The following is a 23250-nucleotide window of genomic DNA, read 5'->3' on the forward strand; positions in this document are numbered from 1 at the left end:
CTCTCTGTAGCTAAAAGGCAACTTTTGTTAGACAAGGGGAAGATTCTACCTAATTTTAGAGGAAAATGTTAAGGACCTAGTCCTGCAAACATTACCAGATCTTGTTACCACTCATAGTCCCACTGATTTCAATGGGCCTGTGCCTAGTAGTAAGTGTATGGAGGATCAAGCCCTGAATTTGGACTCAGCCTTCAATAAACACTTAAGAGTAACAAACTGTTTGTGTATTTTTCACTTCATTGTGGGCTAAGATGAAGTATTTAAGCAGAAATAGAACCAAGCTTCAAAATTCAGATTTAGGTTCTAAACTTCCCCAGTGTTTAGGAGTATTTGTATTAGAGGTTTTGATTTGGTCCATTTGAGATATAAGGGCCAGCTGTGAAATTTAAGTGCTTGTGTATATGAACACTTAGTTCATAGCAAGCTGGGGTGTAAATCTACCCTGCAGTAGCCTGCCCTGCCCCAAGTGTCTGTGTGGACCCTGCTGATGGGCACTAAAAGTTTCATAGTTCACTTTAATCTACTCCCATTTCAAAGTACCGTATGGAACTTTTAGTGCATGGCAGCAAGGTCTATGCAAACACTTAGCGTGGAGAACATTTACATCCCAGTTGGCCACACACTTACTGTTAGAGAGATAAGCCCAAAGCTTAGATCCAAGTTTGGATTCTGAACTTCCTCCAAATTCAGGAATGTTCAGTTAATCATGGGTTTTGCGTCAGACCTTTCTTTGATTTCAAGGTGAGCTCTGAAGAGGTGAATGGACTCAGAAGCTCACAGGCAGAGAGAAAATGGAGCCGCGTAGATGAAAGAGTGACTGTAGACAGTAGTGGAGAAGGTACAGAAAAGACCATGTTGATAGAAGAGGACTGTGCACGTGGTGGATTAGGTAGATATGAGATTAAATAGGTAAGGTGGAGAGTAAGTCAGTATAAAGTTTTGAAAATCATGAGGGAAATGCTGAATCATTTCTGAAGTGGATGAGAAATCAATTAAAGTAATGGAGGATCTAGAAGGTGGCCTCATTTTCTGGACCACCAGAACAGTTTGAAATGAATATTCTGGAATCCTTGCAGTTTAGAGACTTGAAAGAGTGCTGTCTTCAATTTACAGGGAAATAGATTTCTACTCTGCATCCCAGTTTAATTCAATGGGCCGAGTTCTACCATAATTTACATCCATTCAACCACACTCATGACAATGGGGTTTTCAAAATATAACTCTGCATATCATTTAGCCTAGTATTGGTGTAGCAGTTAGAGAAGTGCAAGCACATTTCTTTCCTCGCTCAGTCTCCAGCTTTAAATCTTTCAGATTGCAGAAGTTTATCATTAAAGAGAAGATTAAATAACTAATTTTCTCCACAGATATATAATAGTAAAGAATAATACATAAACTATGGGTGATTTAATAATACATGGACAGTTCTCATACATGTGTTGCAAACCACAATTTAAGTATCCAAAGCCATACAAAACTGCAATAATTTATAACTTAAATTTTTTTGCTTTGTTTTCAGTATGAAAATTTAAAAAAAAAAATTCATTACAAGTGGAACAAGGCAAATCTTTAAAAATGTTTAAAGCTATTAATGCCTGTGAGCCATTTCTTAGCCTGTTGACTGAAATAAAATTTTACTCTTTCAGCTTTTTCTCCTGGATCTTCCTCCAAGCTGTCAACTCAGTACATTATTCAAGATCACATGGCTACTCATTATAGGAAATTGCTGTCCTCCAAAGGTATTTGAAATCTATCATGATGACTGTAGCCATCAGGCTGATAGATAAAGTCATAGTTAAGGGTTGGTTGGTTACAATTGTTCTTGGCCAGCTTGCTGTTTCCCCCCACATTAACTCAATGGATGTCAGTAGCCTTGAAAACCCAAGCAAAATACATTCAGAGGACTCCAGTAGAACATACAACTATGTTCTAGGTATGATGAGTATGTGATGTGACACACCAGTCTGGAACTTGAAATCTGGTTTCATATCAGTATTGAAGATCTTACATTTCTGACTGTATTTAACTTTTTCTTGTAACTAAAATGTCCTTGAAAGATGCCTTATGGACGGCTTGGGCATTTAAGTACACTTTCAGCAGAGCAGGCACAATGTGGCAGAACGAGTGCAAGTGTTACTGCCTCTGCTCTGAAAGTGGAACAACTATCTTCAGGGCAGTTCCCTTCCCATGCCTGTTCAGCTAAGCTGTCAATCCAGGACTATTCACACAAAATAAGATATTTATATGTAGAAGAATGATTAGTTAGTAAGTCTGGGATTTGGGTTGCCTTTGGAGTACCATTCAAATAGCATGGTGTCCCTTTGCCAAGCAGTAGCAGATTTCAGGGTCTTGTGGGTCAGTTTCTCATTTGAAGTAGAAATCAATTACCGGTAAATGGAATATTTTCTTAGTGTTGTTCGCTTATGTACAAAATAACTGTTTCCTTAAATGGAGGTACTCACCAGCTGCACACAGGTAAGTCCCTGTTGGTGAAACCTCTGCTAAATCACCGTTGCCCTTCACCAAGAAGCAGCTCTCTTGGACCCCTGTTTAAGACTCACCTGGACTTTCATAAACTGCCCCCTATTCCTGCCTCAGCCTCTGTGTTTTAGCTGGAAAAGCCCCTAGCCCAAAGCTTCTCACCTAGGACCATTTGACCACCAAAGGTTAGCCTGGGCATCAACCCTACTTTTGTGCAGCTGCTCTGTAATACAAGAGAACCTCAGGACAGGTTAGACTGTCCAGACAAATTTTGCCACATAGTCCCCCTATTTACCATCTGAGTTCTTTTGCATCATAGACTCACAACAAGCATAGCATTACTACCTTAACAAGTGCTACTCTTACTGTCATAACAGATAGTTAAGGGTTAACAAGCTCAGTAACCTTATGAACACCTGACCAGAGGACCAATCAGGGGACAAGATAATTTCATATCTCTGTGTTCCTTGTTGGGTCTTTGTTCTCTTTTTGGATCTAAGAGAGGCCAGACATATTCTTCAAGTTCTCCAGGTTTCCTGAAGTATTTTCTTCTATTCAGTCTAGTGAGTATTAGAAAGGTGGACTAGTCTTATAATTTGATTTCTACATTTGCAATTGTGTGTTTGCTGAAGAAATATCTTTATTTCTGTTTGCTGTTACTTTGATTATTCTGAGCAGGGGTGGGGGGAGAGCCTCTCTAGGTTTATAAGTTAGACCCTGTATTTTTCCATCCTGGTATTACAGAGATAGTGTACTTTCTTTTTAATAAAATATTTTCTTTTTAGAACGTAATTGATTTCTTCCTTGTTTGGATTTTCAGGGGAAAGGGAGGGGGGAAAAGTGAATCCCTCTTTGTTTTGATTCAAGGAATTTGAATCCAGGTATCTCTCCTAAGCACTAGGAGAGGGGAGGGGGGAAATGGGTTGTTTCCCTTTGTGTTGAGATTCAAGTTTGAATCTGTGTTCCCCAGGGAAAGTTTTGGGGGAACAGGGAGTGTGTCAGACACTTAAAACTTGACTGGTGGCAGCAAGAACCAGATCTAAACTAGAATTTTAGTTTAGAGGAGTCCATGCAGGTCCCCATCTTGTGAACGCTAAAGTTCAAAGTGGGGAATAAACCTATGACACTTACAAATCTCACATTTTATTTTTCTCTATTGAGTTAAAAAAGTTACATAGTCAGGGCCTGGTTCTCCACTCTGTGCAAATACCTGATGGAAAGGCTCTCATTAGCTTCAACAGGTTTTGGGTCAGAACCAAGACAGAAATAGCTCCACTGAAGTCAATAGAGTTACACTGGTGTAAAACTGATGTGAGATGAAAATCAGGCCCTTGAGATTTAAAACATGATAGTCAAGGGAGATAGAGGAAAGATTATTGCAGGTTAATTTATGTTGTCTCTTTGGATTTAGTATTATGATGATGAGTCATTATTTGTATTATGGTAGCACCTAAGAGCCCTATTCACAGACTAGGGCATATTTTTGATGGAGTTGTGTCTCCAGTTAAACCAACGGTCTTCGTAGGCCACACCACGTTATTTTTGTATGCACCATCACAGAGAGGTAATTAATATAAGGAAACCATTTTTTTCCGTTAAAACCACAACCACATTATCTTATGAGCTCTTCATAAGGAAGGGGGATAGCTCAGTGGTTTGAGCATTGGCCTGCTAAACCCAGGGTTTGTGAGTTCAATCTTTGAGGGGGCCATTTAGGGATCTGGGGCAAAAATCAGTACCGTATATTCCGGCGTATAAGACGACTTTCTATATTAAAAAACAACCCCCAAAAATCGGGGGTCGTCTTATACGCCGGGTATAAACAGCGGGCGGCTGGGGTTTAAAAGGCTCTGGGCTCCCCGCCGCAGCAGGCAGCCCAGAGCCCTCTGACTCCCCGCCGCGGCTGGGGTTTAAAAGGCTCTGGGCTCCCTGCCGCAGCGGGCAGCCCAGAGCCCTCTGATTCCCGGCCGCGGCTGGGGTTTAAAAGGCTCTGGGCTCCCCCCCTCGGAAGGGGGGGTCGTCTTATAGGGCGAATATAGGCCAAAACCTATATTTTAACTGTAAAATTAGGGGGTCGCCTTATACGCCCCGTCACCTTATACGCCGGAAAATACGGTACTTGGTCCTGCTAGTGAAGGCAGGGGGCTGGGCTCAATGACCTTTCAAGGTCCCTTCCAGTTCTATTCTTTCACTCTTATCCCCTTGCCTTTTTCCATAAGGAAGGCTCCCTATTGTCTGAAATCCTCTCCTGGACTGTGCTTCCACTCCTCCAACACATTTCTTCCACAAGGGCTGCGAACCTTGTTGAGAACCTCTTTGAAATGCTAACAAAAGCATGAATAGAAAAAGAGTGGTACTAACAGGACAGCGAATGGGCCATTTGCCTCCCTAGTATCCTCTCATGGCATGAGGTCGCTTGGCAGAGCCGTGTCTCAGTTTCCCTCTTCAGCTCAGTGCCCTCTTAAAAGCTCCACACACAGGTTCTTCTCTCATTCAGCACAGTCCTCCTCGGCGCTGGATTTATTACATTAAAGATTCAAAATAAAAGTTCTCAAATTATCATCAAGTTCATATTCCCAGTCTTTCCTGCCTGGGGTCTCCTGCCTGAAGCCTTTTTCTCCAAAGACTCGAGTTTCCCTGCTGGAGCCAGCTCACTTCCAGCAGTCCCTGGAGTCTCAATCTGGCTTCACTCTGGTTGTCTCCTCCCTCTCTCTGCTGCTTCCCGATGCTCTTTATAGGGGAATCCCCATCTCCGTACCCAGCTAATATGGGACTAATTGGATGGGGTTGCCCACATCCAGGCCTCTGGCCCCTACAGGGGCAGGTCACTCTATTTCAAGAACACATGCTAAATATCACTGCACAGTCACTGGTGTCATGTTCTGTGCCTTCCCCCTCCTTTAGCTATTTAGGTGTCAATGTCCTTTTGACAGGGAGCTTGTTTGTGTTCTTGTTTGCAGAGCACTATAACAGGGTGCAAACTGCACCCTGTAGGATTCAGCCCCTTGGCCCCGCTTCTTAAAGACTCGGACACTCCACGCTGATGCATTTGTGTCCTTTCCCCACCACCAGTTTCCTACTATTTACAGGCTATTTACATGGCTTGGCCTCACACCGGCCTGACCAGCAACAGACTAGTAGGCTCCTTCCTCCCTCTGAGCCTGGCATTTCCCTCCTGGTCTCTGCCCCTCCTCTACTTCCTCCCAGCCTGTTAGCTCCTGCTAATGAGGCTGGCAAGTGCGGGCAGTTCCCAGGCAAGCACTGACTATTTACCCAGCCCCAATCTGGGGCTGGGGTGGCAGGAACTGATTAAGGGTTTTCTTAGCAGAGCCCTGCCACAAGCACCTACCACATTTTGGCACTATATAAACAAGTATTTATCAATGTCTGTTAAAGAGTGTTTTCACATAGAGTGTTTTCAGAATAGCACATTAGAATTTTTTTCAGAATAATTAATACACTAGAATGGGTCAATTTTAGAATCTTAAAGATATTTTTCCTGCTTGCCAGCTTTTGAATCTTGTCCATCCAACTGTAGGTGATTACCTCAACCCACTGACTCTGATGCCAGTGTACAGAAATGGCTCTTACTCTTCAGAGTCAATGACTTAGCCAGCCCAAATATTGCTTTAGCATGGGCTACTTTAATTCTTCTCCACAATACACCCTCTCCTTTAATGCTGATGCATCACTACATACTATGTGGTGGCTAGAAAAACAGGAGCCACAGTGTGGTACAGTGTCACATCTTTGTTCTGGAGGCAAGGAATACAGCTGTTGGGTTGTTCGCAACAACTGGCCCAACAGAATAACTTCAGCATCTGCATCACCCCAGTGGCATTATGTTTCAGGCCTGGGATGACTAACAATAATATTACTGACAGCCACAACCAAATATTGTCAAATTACAAGGAGAGGACATAAAAGGGTTCTGTCAACCCTAGACGGCAGGTTATGGGGGGATGTTTGGTTTGCAGTACCCAGGAGGATTACTCAGCTGATTGGGAGGGCAAAGTGTGTGTCACTAGGATAGGTATGAGAGAGTTATTTTTGATTGAGACAGTGTAGTGAGGTAATATATTTTACTGGACCAACATTTTGTTGGTGGACAAGCTTTTGAGCTTCAGAGCACCCTTCTTCAGCTGTGGGGAAGTAACCAGAGTGTGTAAGCTAAATACAAGTTGGGACAGATAGTTAAGCATAAGGGCTTCACATATGCTGTAGGAGAAGTGGGAAACTAAAGGTTAGCGGGAAGTGGGATGTGCTACAAATTGTTGTAATGATCCATAAAACCAGTATCTCTGGCAAGCCCATGGTTTTTGGTGTCCAGAAGAGTAATGAACCTAAGTTCCCAGGCTTCCCTTTTGAAGGTGTTGTGCAGGTTTTCTTTGGGGACAAGGACTGAAAGATCAGATATGGGGTGATCACTCTGTGAGAAGTGTTCACTCATGGGTGATGTGGTGATTTTATTTTATTATTTTTTTCAGTGAGTTCATTCAAGAGTGTAGTAATTGTTTCATCCACATAGTTATTGGGGTATTTGATGCACTGGATGAGATACATACCTATCACAACATGTTGTGTATGCACTCGTGGATCTTGAAAGGTGTTTTGTGGGGGGTATTGATCATCATAGCGGTGGAGATACGTCTGCAGGTGTTGTATGGGCTTTTTTGTCAGGGTTTAGTGTCGCTTTGAGTTGGTGTATCCTGGTCTGCTAGGAGCTTTTGATGATTAGCTTGACGGGATTGGAAGGTTGTTTGAAGGCCAGAAGAGGGGGTTTAGGAAAGATTTCTTTCAAGATGTAGTCCCCATCAAGTATGAAATGTAATTTGATGATACCCCATAGGGGTTCTAGTGTGGGATGATAGGTGACTCTTAGGGGTGTGCAGTCAGTGGAGGCTTTTCTATATTGAAGCAGGTTCTCTCAGGATATTTGAGTGGTCCTTTCCTTAATGCAGTCTACTTCTCTGGTAGAATGCCTTTGTTTAGTGTAGGTAGTTTTAAGTGTGTTTAGGTCTGTATCCCGGACTTTCTCTATGAAGCAAATTCTGTGGTATCTGAACACTTGGCAGATTTATGGCTGTGTCTGGGGTGGTAGTTGAATCTGTGAAGGTAAGTGTGATGATCCATGAGTTTCTTGTATATAGTTCTTTGTAGGGTTCCATTGTTTAAGCTGATTGTGGTGTCCAGGAAGTTGATGCAGGCGTGGGAGTGTTCTAGAGAAAGTTGAATGGATGGGTAGTGATTGTTGAAGTTGTGGTGGAAATCTGTGAGGGAGTTTCGGTTGTCTGTCCAGAGGATGAAAATATCAGTATCTCAGGTATATTTCCAGAAATTCTTCCTTGCGATGGCCCTTGAAGAGGTTGACATATTGGGGAGCCCTAGTACCCTGGGCTTATCTGATGGTTTGGGCAAAGTGTTTATTGTTGAATGTAACCTTTTTGTGTGTGAGAATGAAATGGATGAGTTTGGTTATGTGTTTAGGGTGGATTTCTGAGCATTGTCCATAATCATGGAAGTATTTGAGTCAGGTAGTGATGGTATCATGGTGAAGGATGATGGTGTATAGAGAGGTGACATCGATGGTGGTAAGCATGGTGTTCTGGATGAGGTTGGTAATATTGCAGAGTTTCTGGAGGAAGTCCATCATGTCTTGAAGGAAACTGCCCCTTGGTGTGGTGAGTGACTTGAGGATGGTTTTTCTGAGTCCTGATATTCCTTCAGTAAGAGTGCTGTGGCCAGATATAATGGGTCTGCTTGGGTTCCCTTGTTTGTGTATCTTGGGAAGCATGTAGAAAGTCCCTGGATTGAGTTTGTAGGGGGATGAAGTTGTAATTTTTCTTGGAATTGTTTGGGGAAGGATGTAATTTATCTTTTAATTCCTGTCTGAATTATAGTCTAGGGTGGTCTTTGAGTTCTTTATAGTTTTGTCAGTCAGTCAAATGAACTCGTACAGAGAAAAATGCACTGACTTTTTCACCATAACATTTTGTTTACAAATCAGTGTTGTTGACTGGCTACCAGACTAATGGGCTTGCTCCTTTGTGAAGAATTCTGTCTCTACAAAATAAGCTGCAGCCCATTCAGATGATTCCATTAAATGATGTCCCACCCATTCTCACTCTTTCAGTCTACAGCAAAGGAGCAGCCAAGGAATTTGCATGCAGTATGTTCTAAAAGCTAGGATTTATAGACAACTTGACTGGAGCTGAAGACTTGTCTTGGAGCAGCCAGACTGATTGCTGAGAGCTGCAGTAGATATCCCCTCAAATTGTTCAGCAAAGTGACAAATCCATATCAGAGGAGTACAAAGTAGTTTCCCATCTTATTTCAATAGTGTATTCCTTGTTTTGAGATGTATGACTACCAAGGAAAGATAAAATTGGAGCTAGCTCAGGTGTTCAATTGGCAGAACTCATTGTAAGGGTGACATTGGAGTGACTGCTTCCTGCCATTAGAGATCTGGAAAATTATAGAAGTGGTGATGCTATACAGACTAATGAGAGATTCCATTAGTGTCTAGACTCATGGCTGCAGCTCAGCAGCAGTTCCAAGCACTATCTGTAAATGGTTGCAAACTGTGGGGAGAACTTGGAACACAGAATTTGCTGTATCAGTGCATTGCTCCAGCAAGTCCTGCCTGCAGCGTTGGCAAACATCTGATGCTTCAGAAGAAGGTGAAAGAGATGACAATAGAAATGAAGAAGTGAGTGACAACCCATAGTCAGTTTAACACTATTGTAAATCCGCTAGTCCTATACTACCTAGACTTTGTCCAACCAAAGCCTGCATTGATGACGTGCCATGAGCTTGGTGACCTCATGTAATGTTCATGCAATAGAACAGATTGCAGCTGCCATTCAGTTACATTAAGGAACTGCCGGGCCATCCCATCTGTCTTTGTTTTAAGACCAGTAACCACCATAGCATCTCTTGGTCAAGTTGGTAGAGGATGACTGGGAAGGGGCTCACTCATTGCAGGTCTGCTTCCTTGGGGCTGGGGCTGGGGCTGGGAATTAGCTCTCACCACATCTGGTATCTCTTTCCGCTGGTTGCTCGTGCTGTGGCCCCTCTCTCTGTGACTCAGCCCTCTGGCCAAGTCACTATGTAATCCCTCCCTTTTGGGGTAAAAAAAGTCCCAGTGGACAAGCTGTCCAAATGTTCCCTCAGTCCCCCATTCCACATCTCCAAGGCCTGTGCCACTTTCTCAATGGCTAGTAGGGGAACCCAAGCCCACCCACTACTCCGGGTTCCAGCCCAGGGACCCTATGACTAGCAACCTAGGTCTGCTCAGTCTCAGACCCTGTTCTCTCTGCTCCTTCCTACTCCCAAGTCCATGTCCTTGACTATCTCTAGGTTTACCACTGAAGCTTCCTCTGCTCCCCGTGGCTACTTCAGCCTTCTAGGACTTTTGCAAGACTCCCTAGTCCAGGGCAGGTCCTCGGGGTTTACTCTTCCTCTGGATCTCCTCCTTGTCCCTGGCCAACTCCTTTTCCCTCTAAGGGAGTGACTGCAGCCTGCCTCCCTGCAGCCTCTTCCTCAACTTTGTGGTGTAGCAGACTTGCTTCCTAAGAAAACTTAGAGGAATTAAAGTAACAAAATTTTCCTTGCAACATCTATCAAGAAAACAAGGAAAATGAGGCCCCAATCATAAAAAGCTCTTCTGCAATTTAAGTGCAAGACTAAGTCCTTAAAAAAAGATACAGAGTTTATTTGGGTCTCCTGCTTTTTCGTGCTTCTGCCTCTATCCTTACAATGTGGTCAGTTGCACTCCTACTTCTTCAGAACCAGTCTGCATTCCATCCAAACCTATTTCTTTGTAGGTGTGCTACCAGTTCTTCCATTACATTCTTTCCATGGTTGTACCTAAATATGCCGTGAGGGCAATTGGTCTGTATGTTTAGGGTCTGGAGCACAACTTACCTGGTTTCCTCATTGGGACAATAATCACATATTTCCAGTCCTTTGATATTTTACCTTTTTGCCACATTATATAAATCTTAGTATCACCCTCAAGCTTGCTTAATTTAGGGGCTTAAGCATTTCAATGCTTATTTCATCCTTGCCTGATGATCTGCTTTTGCTCCTTATCATCACTTTTTGGAGTTCTCTCATATTAAAGTTTTGATTTAAAATAATATCCACATCTTTCTCCCACCTCTTCAGCATCTCATAACTATCCTTAATGAATGTTCTTTTCCTCTCCCTAATTTCTATCCTCTGATCCTCATCATTACTTACTTTTTGTAATATGGTGGACAGAATTTCCACTTTTTCTTTACTCCATACTCTGCAAATCCAAGGCTTGGTATTATGTGACTCTGACTCTTTATTCAATTCATTTCCCTAAGTTGTTGATGATACCAATACGGCAGAGCTATTTTAGTTACTGTCTCCTGGTATGTTCTCCAGCTCTCTTTTTTGCCCTTTTTTATAGCCCTCTGTTCAATTTTCTTACTTTAATATTTCATTCAGTCCTCACTATTTAAGGAATTTTTTTGATGTCTTGTTTGTCTTATTCCTTTCCTTAATTACTATTTCACATTCCTTGTTGCAACATGGAACACTTTTCCTATCTTTAAGTACTGTTCGTATCCTAGGAATAGCTATGCAGGCTGTCTTTATGATTCTCTTAGTAAGATTAATACATAATTCCTCAAATTTTTCATCTGTACTTTGCTCATTCACATATACACTTCTACCCTGATATAATGCGGTCCTCGAGAGCCATAAAATCTTACCGTGTTATAGGTGAAACCGTGTTATATCAAACTTGCTTTGGCCTCGAGCATCTCCATTATTAATAGTCAGCATATAGCCCCACCCCCTTATCCGACCCCACCTACTTCCCGCCCCCCCGACTGGCCCCTCAGAATCCCCGACCCATCCAACTACCCCCCCCCCCGCATCCCTAATCACCCCAGGACTCCCATGCAGAGCCACACACTGCACTGGGACGGGCGCTAGGACCCAGGGAGGAAGCACTCACACCTGCTCGACCACGTCAGCTGGGGTAAGCCCCGCAGGGGTGGAGCGGGGGAACTGGCCCGGCGGCCGCTGCCCTGTCCATGGAGCGTGCCCAGCCCGGTGCAGCGGCTGAGCCCGCGAGGGGGAGCAGGGCTGGCAGCCTCACCCAAGGTGTCCGCATGCACCTGGTCCCCGCCCCGTGCCCACGTGGTGCTTGGGGAGTGTGAGCCCATCTCTCCTCCTCCACAGAGCCCCGCACAGCCTGTCCCTGGTGAGGATGCCAGGCCAGCTGCCTGCCGGGGCGCACGGAGCCCCTGACTGTGGGCGGGTAGTGCGGCGCTATGGACCTGGAGAACCCGCCCGGTGCTGCTGCGAGCAGGGCACAGCCTGCCAGCTGGGCCCGCTGTGTGCTGAGCCCTCCAGCGCCGGGACAGGGGCACCTGCATGGCACTGTCTAGGATGGGCACGTCTCCCTGCCCTGGATCCACAACTTCCCCATGTGGACCAATCTTCCCCAACTTCTCGGCACCGGCTGGAGCCCCTGTGACGTTCCCCTGCACTGCAGCTCCTCTCCTCAGTCTGTGGCTCCCCCCTGCTCCCTGGCTCCTGACCAGGGGCAGCTCTAGATATTTTGCTGCCCCAAGCACAGCAGGCAGACTGCCTCGGTGGCTTGCCGGTGGGAGGTCCCTGGTCCCGCGGATTCGGCGGCACGCTTGCGGGAGGTCTGCTGAAGCTGCGGGAGCAGCGGACCCTCCGCAGGCATGCCGCCGAAGGCAACCTGCCTGCTGCCCTCGCGGCGACCAGCAGAGCACCCCCCGTGGCTTGCCGCCCCAAACTTGCACTGGGGTGCTGGTGCCTGGAGCCGCCCCTGCTCCTGTCCGCCCCCGCCCCCGAGACCCTCTGCCCCTTATCCAACCCCTCGGACCCATCCCAGCACCCTTAATATGCTGCTCAAAGCAGCGTGTCGGAGCCAGACACGCTGATCTGCCGGAGCGCACAGCCCTGCTCCCCAGAGCTCTGCTTTACCACGTTATATCCGAATTTGTGTTATATTGGGTCACATTATATCAGGGTAGAGGTGTATTCCTCATTTTTGTTTCTAAAGAGTTTCCAATTTTCTTATTTTAGATTCCAAGTGGGGATATTATCCTTATCTTCAGTATTTCCTTGATGAGTAATTAATGTCAGGAAGTGGTCGCTACCTGTTCCCTCCTCTTTGTATATATGTCAGCTGCATTTACTTGCTATTGTGCTAGAAGCTATTCCCAGATCCAGGCATGAGAAGCTTCCATCAGCCATATTGAATCTGGTAGGTGATCCATCAGTTAATATTACTAAATTATTCTCTTCAAAGAATGGCTCCAAATATTTTCCATTTTTATCATTTTTCTTACTTCCCCATAATCTGTTGTGGCTATTCAGATCACTACAGATAACGAAGGGACATGTAAGATCTGCAGTTAATTATGCCAGGTTCATAGCCTCTAGTTTCTTGCATGGGTTATAGACATTAGAATGCCTTAGAGATGCAGAATTGTTTTATATTGGTATCCAATAGCATATATTTGATATTTAGCTTTTTCTTCTTCTAAACCTCTACTTCCAGGAAGCTCACATTATCCTTAATGAAGGTGGAGTCACCCCAACATGGGCATTCCTATTTCTCTATCATGTCTATATATGCCATATCCTAGTTTTTCTATTAGCCAAGCCTCTTGTATGCATGTTATATCAAGCTTTGTTTTCATATCAATAATATTTTTTTTTAATTCTCGCCCATGCGCTACTAAGTTATAAGCATTCCAGCTGAAAATAGTCACCACTGTGCTTTTTACCTTCAATATTTCCTTCACTTAGGTTGCTAGCTCATAGGTACTTTTCAGCAGCTTTAATTATAATTCTCATTTTCTCTCCTATTTGAGGCATACAATTTAATACTTCAATCATAAACGCAATGAATCTGTTTATGTAAGTAGTATGTCATCTCCTTTTACCTGGCTGTCACTCATTACTTCCTTCCTTCCTATTAATTTATTGCTGGCTATTCCCTTTCCCCTTATCAGGTTCTCCCCCCCCCGCCCCCGCCCCCGCCCCTTTTTCCCTTGTAGATGTCTCCTGGTAGCTTCTGCATATGAGATGTTATTAGTAATTTTGGTTTTTTTGTAGTTCTCTAGCTTGCTTTACCTCAGTATATCTTCCACAGGCTAAATTTTTTTCCTCCACAGTTGCAACATTTTGTTTGGTCCTACCTCATAATTATCGTATGAATGTTTACCTCCATACTTACTGCACCATATATTTTCCCCTTGCAATTATTTGCTACCTGACCAAATCTTTGGCATCTCACAGAAGGAGCAGGAGGATTAGAGGGCTTAATGCAGAATATTTAATACCCTAAAATTACTTTCTCTGGTAGCATCTGCCCCAGAAATGTAACCAGCACAGCTGTCCAGGGCTTGCTATTACTGCCTAGTCTGATAAATTAGTCTCTTCACCTATTCCTTGTTTTATTTCCTCTTGACATTTCAGCTGGCACATTATACTACCCCTCCTGTTCCTATGAGGAATTTGGGTAGCTAACACCTTAGTTGTGGTTTTTTTGTTTTGTTTTTTACCTAACACCTTTGTCTTAAGGAGCTTCCCTAATTATCCTTTGTTTTTACAGTCTACTAACTAGTCTCTTCCAGATGGTTTCTTAGCTCTTACTAGATCTCCAGCGCTTCTATTGATCAACTCAGCAATCTACAGAGAGTTGATATCCCCTATCTTTAGGTCCTTACCTAAGGATTTTACTATTATGTAATTTTCCCCATTTTCCTTTCCTGCATTCTTATTTCCTGGTCCTTCTGGTTTTAGAGAATCTACCCTCTTCTTATCTGTATCCAGTTTTTCACAGTGCTTTCCCTGTCCTTGTTGCCTAGCCTGGTTTTAGTTTCATTTTTTCTCATTCTGCCTAGCCAAAGCCTTAGCTAGCCTGCAAACCAACTGACCCTTCCTGCTTGCTCTTCCTAACTTTTATACTCCCATCCGACTTCTCCCACAGCCAGGCTTCATCTGTAATTAGTGCTTATTAAGCCCTCCATGTGCATTTTATAAGTTCAGCTGGACCCTTCTGTCTCACATTAATCTGCTCAGGGCCTGTGTGGGGTGGGTACCCCATTACAAGGACAAATAACTGTTAGAAAATCACAACTAATCCACAACCAGGAGAGAGAATATGAGGCTGAAAATCATCCTGGGTAACCTTTGATTCACCTCACCACAATTTTTTTTTAATCTTTCATACACAAACATGTTTGGCCCTCAGCTGTATAGTGTTGGGTTTAAATGACCTTTGCTCATGTGTGGCTAATACATTTAATTCAGAAAAAATGCACACCTGGGTCTGTAGAACCCAAATACCCTTCTTCCCAAGCAAATGCTTTGCCCATAAATATACAGATGCAGCTGGACTACCTGAGGGCAATGAAGACTGCTATACATAATTAACACTTGTTCTCTTTTCTGCCAGTTAAACCAAAGCTGCCTTTCAGGTCATGAGGAGAGGAGAGAGGGAGCCAGCCACACATGGCAGAAGTCTGATGCAAGGATTTTATTTTAAAATAACCGTTAGGGGATTTTTAGTCTGTCACACTCTTGTAGCACAAAAGAGAATTTATGAGGAGAAGTTTCTGGCAGAACAAGCTCTCCAATACTATATCTTAGTTGTTCAAAGGGGTTTAAATTTTATTTTGTTCAAATGATGATACTGTTCATCCATAGCAAAATTCAGCAAGGTTGTTAATTTTCTTTTTATGTTAGCTATAAATCAAACCCTATTTTGATTGGTAAAGTTTTCTAATACTTGTGTGTCTTACTAGGAAAGTCTGAAGATTTTTATTTAAAAGTCTGATTTAGGGCATTAAACAAAAAACAAACTTTGCATGAAGTCACATCTGAGAAACAAAATATTAAAATGTACTTTACTTCTTATGTTTCATAAATTACTTCTGTACTTTCCTTGTGGGGCTAAACTAACAGAGAAATGTAGAAAGATTAATCCGGCAAGGCTCACCGCTTGTAAAATAAATGTTTAGCACAAGCATTCATTCTGCTTAGTATTACAAAGCACCTATGTAGCTCTTTTCATAAAAATACCACCAAATCTCAAGGATTCATGTTCAAATTATGTTGTAACATCCCCATTCCCCCTCTTTTATCCAGAGATGGTCTAATTTTCAGCAGTGCTGACCATCCACAAGAAATCAATGAGTGCTGTAAGTGCTCAGTACCTTTGAAAACCCTTTGTCTCAGGGCCCTATTTAAGTGAGGTGCTGATCAGTCTCAGCTCTCATTTGAAAATATGGCCTTCCTGACCTGATTTTAGTCAGACACCTGGAGGAACACTCCTCTCAAGGTCTGAAACATCTTCTGGGTGCACTTGTACAAACTCTGTTTTGGTATAATATCTGGTGATAATCCATAATGCCTGTGCATTTCAGATGAGAATGGAGCTGTTGGCCTTTAAATGAAACTGGAACTTTGCTCTATTTGTAAGTGGCTATCTCTTTTCCTGACAGTTGGCAACCAGTATTCCCTATTTCTTTAAGAGTATTTAATCATGTGACTCCTCAAGGGTCCATTCTCCCTCCCTTATAAGCATATAACTTTGAATTGTGTTGTACTATTGAGGTACCTGTCTTCCCCAAATTCGGTATACTGCCATCTGGGGATGAGATCATACTGCTCTGAAGATAACACCAGTGCACCAAAGGGTGCCATTACAATGGGCTGCCGTCATTGGTTCCAGACCACAGTTACTACAGAGTAAGAGTTCATCATTGGAGTTTTATGCCGCAGTAGTTCAGAACCTGCACAGATCCATGCTACCTTATCTTAGTTTCACAGCTCTCCAGGGCTGTGCCCTGATCTGTACCGCCAGCTTAGTTACTCGGTGGGTCCCGATAGGATAAACACCTCTTGATTGCTAACCTGTTAGCCATCAAGGGAAGAGAGATGGAGCAACCCCCCCACCCCCTCTGCTTTTTCTTGGTACTTATTCAAGTAATTGTTAAAACCAGCTGATAGGGGGTTATTTACCATTTTTGGGAGGAATGCCTCCACATATTCATTCATTCATTCATAGATTCATAGATTCTAGGACTGGAAGGGACCTTGAGAGGTCATCAAGTCTAGTCCCCTGCCCTCATGGCAGGACCAAATACTGTCTAGATCATCCCTGATAGACATTTATCTAACCTACTCTTAAATATCTCTTAAATACCTTCCTAGGCAATCCATTCCAGAGTTTAACCACCCTGACAGTTAGGAACTTTTTCCTAATGTCCAACCTAAACCGCCCTTGCTGCAGTTTAAGCCCATTGCTTCTTGTTCTATCCTTAGAGGCTAAGGTGAACAAGTTTTCTCCCTCCTCCTTATGACACCCTTTTAGATACCTGAAAACTGCTATAATGTCCCCTCTCAGTCTTCTCTTTTCCAAACTAAACAAACCCAGTTCTTTCAGCCTTCCTTCATAGGTCATGTTCTCAAGACCTTTAATCATTCTTGTTGTTCTTCTCTGTACCCTCTCCTATTTCTCCACATCTTTCTTGAAATGTGATGCCCAGAACTGGACACAATACTCCAGTTGAGGTCTAATCAGTGCAAAGTAGAGTGGAAGAATGACTTCTCGTGTCTTGCTCAGAACATACCTGTTAATGCATCCCAGAATCATGTTGCTTTTTTTGCAACAGCATCACACTGTTGACTCATATTTAGCTTGTGGTCCACTATAACCCCTAGATCCCTTTCTGCTGTACTCCTTCCTAGACAGTCTCTTCCCATTCTGTATGTGTGAAACTGATTGTTCCTTCCTAAGTGGAGCACATTGCATTTGTCTTTGTTAAACTTCATCCTGTTTACCTCAGACCATTTCTCCAATTTGTCCAGATCATTTTGAATTATGACCCTATCCTCCAAAGCAGTTGCAATCCCTCCCAGTTTGGTATCATCTGCAAAATTATATGTGCAGTGTTAAGTGCTTATTGTGTAGTGTATGTATTCATATAATTAATACATACTCTATAGATGAGGCTACAGTATGTGCATAATCAGAAGAGTAATAGGATTTATATTAGGAATTCCTTGTTGGCTGCTGCATGTTACCTGTCCTCCTCATGGAGTCTCTTCTGGTTTAGCCTTACAAAATAAAACTTGAATTGCAAAATTAAATTATATTCAATTAACACTTGCTGCTAGGGTGGCAGTGGAGGACTGATGGCTTCTTCTTGAGTCTAGGAACAAATTGAATCTCCCCATCATCTTGTAACTTCTCCCAAAGTTACCCCGGATTGAGAGTTTCTTGGTAACAATGGATGCTTTTTCCAAACACCTGGGCTAGCTTCAGTTTAATCTTTCCTGATTAATACCATAGAAAGGAGGAGGGTGCTGCTGTCACAGGATTTTTTAATTTTGTATTAATTGTTATTATCCCTCAGGGTATTATAAGTAGAGATAGGCCCAACCCACAAAATACAGATCCAGATCTGGTAATGCGTTTCTCATGTTTGGATCTGGTTTTATTCAAACCTGCTTCCATCTGAGGATACATGTACTGAAGTTGGGAGGGGTGATTCCCAGCTCAGATAGACATACACATGCTAGCTCTGTTCAAGTTAGTGTGCTAAAATAGTAGCATGGCCATGACAGCACAGGCAATGGCTCAAGCACCTAAATATGTACATTAGGGGATCGGACGGGATTGTACTTGAGCGGCTAACCAGAGCAACCAACTGTGCCACCTGATTAGTGCACAGAATTAGACGTAGCTGCAGCACAGACATAGCGTCTCAGGCTTGCTACAACATGGATGCCACAGCTGCTTAACTAAGAGTTTTCCCACCCGTACCACTCATGTAACGATACTCAGTGTACATTTACGATAGATGTCACAATCTGGCTAGACCCCTGGCTGACAGTGTTTTATCAAGATGATTCAAGCTATGAGAAAAATGGCAATCTCAGGAGACAGAGTTTCATGTGAATTATTTTGCAGGTTTTGCTTTGTGTGGGTTTCCAACCCTTAGGTTCTAGGAAAACTCCAAAGCAAAACTCAGCCCAAGACATTTCCATGTGTAACCATAAATCAACCCTAACTCAGCTCAATTTGGCCAGGGACTGTTTGATTCTCTAATCCCCGTGAATCCGACATGATATTTTAGGTTTGTAACACCATCTGGAAGGAGGTGAGTTTGGTCCAGTTTCAAATCGTGTTCCAAATATTTTGCACAACTGGAGTAACGACAGGCGCCAGCCCACTGCCTGTGAGAGGCAGCCATTCAGTCAGCTGAATGGCTGTCCCACCCCTCATGTCTCTTATCCAGAAGTTGTGGGCCAGAAACTCAGTTGGTGTAAAACAGCAGAACTCCATTGACTTCAGTGGAGCTACACCAGCTTAGACTATCTTGGGGCGTGGCTCAATAATGGCTAAGAACAAAGAGGAAGAACTGTGCGGGTGATTAGAAAAATAATAGATCTTAGTTGGTTTTAAACAAAATTAAATATGACTATCTTTACTATTTTAAACCCTGGCACCAAGTATCCAAAGTTCCCAGTGAATCCAATACTTGGTGGATCAGACCCCCAGTGTTCATCCCTATCAGTTTTAGTCCAATGCTCTCTGCTGTGATTTGTAAGTGAAATATTGAGATCATAGCTAAATATGCTTATTTTTCTGTTAATCCAGCTGCTGTTGATTCATCTGTACCAAAGAGTTTGCATACTAGCATTAAATGTGAGTATGGTTTTGTTTTCGTTTCCAAATACGTCTGGCTTCATTTGTTTGATTTAGAAATATTTGTCTTGGATAATCTCATTTTGTTGTGCTATGCCGGTGCTGTTTTGAAAAGGCACATGTATAACTAAAGTTTGCATCATTCCAAGTGTGGTCAAGATAACAAAGTAACCGTGTCTACTGTGCGATGCACGTTTGTGCTGATATGGGCTAAATCCCAGGCCCTGGAACTTAGTATTGACTGTTTATTTGGGATATAAATTTCTTGCTTTATTTTCCCATCACAACCCAGAAATTCTAGTTCAGATACATAGAACTGATATTCACCAGCCTTTTGTATTCTTTGCTAATCAACACTGGCCATAAGGCAAACAATGTTTTACTGCTCATGAAGCTGCAAAGAACATCTGGGTAGACGCAGGCTGTGATTGTTTAGTGATATCATTAAAGCAGAGGAGCATTGCACTAGATCCTACTGCCATCTGTTGGCTGAAACATGAAATATCATTGGAGTTGAGTGTGCAGGGAAATCTTTTCTTAAACTTTCTCTCCCAAAAGATAAGGAGCCTGGTGGCACATGGAGAGGAGTAAATTCATCCCCTTTCCATGGGCACAGCGTCCCTTTGGCATGCAGACAGGTTCCTTCATTCCCCACCCCTGCGAGGCATTCCTCTGCTTCTCTATGGGATGGCTGTATAGCTGGTAACATGTGCTTCCTTTATACAGAGAGGTGCAATATCTTATCAAATAAAAAAAATCAGGAAAAATGGAAAGTTTCTATTGTCCACAGTGGAATCATAGCTCCATATTATGATTATTTAGATACCTAAACTAGGACATCACAGAGTATAACAAACTTGGAAGCCAAGAAACGCATAGCTAAGGCTATGGTAGAGCATAGACATTACAGCTATGTTCACCCTAGAACACAGATAGACACAACATCTTTAGAGGGCTCAGACTAGCAGATTACATGTGTTCCTCAACACAGAAACACAGGAGGACAATTTAAGGGTCATAACAGCAGAAAATTTAGATTTTTCATTCTTATTTTGGGGTGGAATAACTCCTCCTAATTAACAATGTTAATATTTCTTCTGTGCATTTCATTTATTTTGTTCTTTTTATGTTTTTTCCATTAACCATTTTATGAAACTAGTTCTACAGTAATGGAGCAAAATACTGTAAAAGCCCCACTGTAAGCTTAGTATTTACGGAAAAAACATATACAGACACACAAACCTCATTGATTCAGAAATATCAGGAGGACAGAATTTATTCAACCTATGACATATACAACAGGGAATGTTTCAGATAAAGTGATGTGTATGGATGGAACAGTACCTACATTTCTATAACAGGTGTATTTGTTTTATATAGATATACGGTATTATGCTATGTACTGTTTGCATTACAATATACCTAGAGGCCCCACTGCAATCCATTTGTACTAGGCACTGAACATACATGAAGTAAGACCCAATCCTTGTCCTAAAGATCTTGGTCTACATAGAAAGGTAGGCAGAGGATGGGATAAAGGAAGCATTATCTCCATTTTACTGATGGGGAACAGAGTCACAGAGAGTTTAAGTGACTTGCTCAGGATCACACAAGGAGTATAAGGCAGAGCAGGGGAACTGAACGCACAATTCCAAAGTCTAGTACTGTGCCTGAATCACATGACCATAGTTAGACTTAATATCTCTGACCTTCTAGGAAATGCCAATGTATATAAATGTTGTCCAGTGCTGTAAAATCTTTTTCTTTGATCTTGGCTAGTATTCTCCATACAACTGAACTGACATTTCCACTGGCAAGATTTTCTGCTTTGAAGAACCTCCACACCCATATTGGGTCACTATGCACCTTCCCTTCACCCCACCTCCCCAGGAGTTGGAGGGATCAATCCTTACAGTCCTCTATGTATAGAGACTGCAATTTCACCTGATCATTATGCTCCTTGTTTCCTACCCCAGCACAGCACAGCTGGAACTGGCTAACTAATCTTATCTACTTTACAGTCTCTGTTCCTTACTTGGGGAGAGCACTGCTCAGAAAATGCTGCTGGAAGAGTGTAGGAACAAGAAAAGTCATTTGATTTTTCTCTCAAGACACCAATATTCTCTCCCTCATATACCAGGGCTACATCTCCTTCCCTTGTCTATTGATCAGGGGAAAGCTGAAATGCTCTCCAAAGAGTCATTTTTGTCATCAGAAGAAAATCTCTCCTTAAGTGGCACTTGTTTTTCTCTGTCTTTTATCTTCCCGTTAAAGGGATAGGTGACCAAAGACATACTTCTCTGGTAGATAGTTCACCTCTTACACTTACTGCTGCAATACAAGGAAATGAACAGCTCTGTCTTAACTTGCCAATGTGTCCATAACATAAATCTCAAAGTAGAGCATTCTTCAAGTATTACACAGGGGTCTAGCTGCACAGCTCCCAGTACTGTAAGAAAATCCACGGGACAAAACTTTGTGCAGTACCCTGAAAATCTACCCCAACGTGTTTTGCTTAGTATAAAAATATTAATTGTGACTGTCTCTTCTGAGCTGGAGATCGAAGTCAAAAGAAACTCTGTACCTCACTGATGCCCCATTTAATTAAACTCAATAAAAAGGCTAACCAAGATACACTGATGTGCTAAAAATGTAAAAAAAGCCATTTTGGTTTTCACCAGGGAGTGAACCTGTGATCTCCAGAACTAATAGCGCCACCCCTTATAACTTGAAGTAGAGCACTAGGTCTTCCAGGTGGGAGCTGTACTCGATTCATATCCCCTGTGGATCAAGCACAGAGGGGGACATGTAACATACACTGAGCAGTGGGTTACAATAGGATCACAGCAGAGATGGAAGAGATCCATTTCTCCAATTTCCACCTGAAGTAACTGAGATGGGCACTGTGAATTGCACAGGGGGAAGGGATGGAGGCATCCTCCCTCCATCCCAGCCTACAGAGCTCTCTGTGGAGGCTTCTCCAGGCAAATGGCTCAATGGCTTCTATGCCACTAGTGCTGCTCCTCCATTCAGGGATGGGGGAAAGGGGAAAAACCAAAGGATCCGCAAAACAGCTAATTCTCTGGCACCACCTTTCTGTGTTCAGCCCTCAGGGTTTACCTGCAGATCTGTGATCCAACTGGGCAGAAGGTTCATATCCCCATGTGATCCACCCATGTCCTCCTGTCGCCCGTGCCAGCACAATCGGGTTGAAGTGGTGTGGAGAGCCCATTGTAGGCTCTATGCACTGAAGTGGACGTTGCCCTAAATGTATATAGAAATGGGTCTGATTTTTCAGAGGTGCTGAGCACCCACCACTGAAACTGATGTCCGTGGGCAGCTGCATTTGCAAGCTGGCCCCAAGGTATCTTTGCCTTTTATTTATCAATAATGTAGTAGGCAGATGTAAATGGCCATTGTTCTTTAATACTTACCTTTACCAAAAGGCACTAGATGCCCAGCCAGTCCTCTTTCTGACAGACAAACCCCAGAAATGACTGTTTCCTGTGCCATAAAGGTTTGTAAGCACCAATGGACAAAATCACAATATATCAAGAGTGTCATATCCACAGGTAAGAAGTCAAAGTGAAGTGACCCATGGGAATTGATGGACTCATTTATTTTCCTCTAAAGCTTTAAATAGGGCACTAACACAATGGAACTACAGTCACAGCTAATGTGGTTGATGTGCAAATCATTCCTGCAATATACAATGACTTAATGGCTACAAAAATAGGCCTCTGCTTAGCATTTGCATTTTGAAAAGTACTGAATAAACAGGGGATGTTTTGCCAGGTTATTAGAGTGATATGAGGACACAGCTAATTTTCTCCCTAGTAGAAGATTAGAGTGTGTTCTTTTCATTTAAAAAAATTGAGAAAACGTTTCCCCTATTAATGATGTTACTGTTTAATAAGTATGGCGTCCCTTTAAATCCATGCAGGTTATCATAATGGGCACGGGCTTTGATAAACACAGACTCTGGTATCACAACAATCATTCTTCATGATTTCTTACCTTGTCTTAAT

At 42.8% G+C, this 23250-nt stretch overlaps 1 protein-coding gene across 4 annotated transcripts in view; it reads left to right on the plus strand.

The window, feature by feature from the left end:
• Positions 1–23250, plus strand: part of LOC120401980 (spermatogenesis-associated protein 7 homolog) — a 114269-nt gene that overhangs the window by 39651 nt on the left and 51368 nt on the right. For 2 of the 4 annotated variants that reach the window (XM_039532272.1, XM_039532276.1), the window contains exons 3-4: positions 1647–1739; positions 19175–19222. In XM_039532272.1, coding sequence (XP_039388206.1) covers positions 1647–1739; positions 19175–19222 — 141 coding nt within the window. Of the gene's footprint in view, positions 1–1646; positions 1740–15932; positions 15984–19174; positions 19223–23250 lie in introns of those variants that run through there. The other 2 variants (XM_039532274.1, XM_039532273.1) reach the window with 2 other exon arrangements.

This window comes from Mauremys reevesii, linkage group 3, assembly GCF_016161935.1.
Source record: "Mauremys reevesii isolate NIE-2019 linkage group 3, ASM1616193v1, whole genome shotgun sequence".
Classification (NCBI taxonomy): Eukaryota; Metazoa; Chordata; order Testudines; family Geoemydidae; genus Mauremys; species Mauremys reevesii.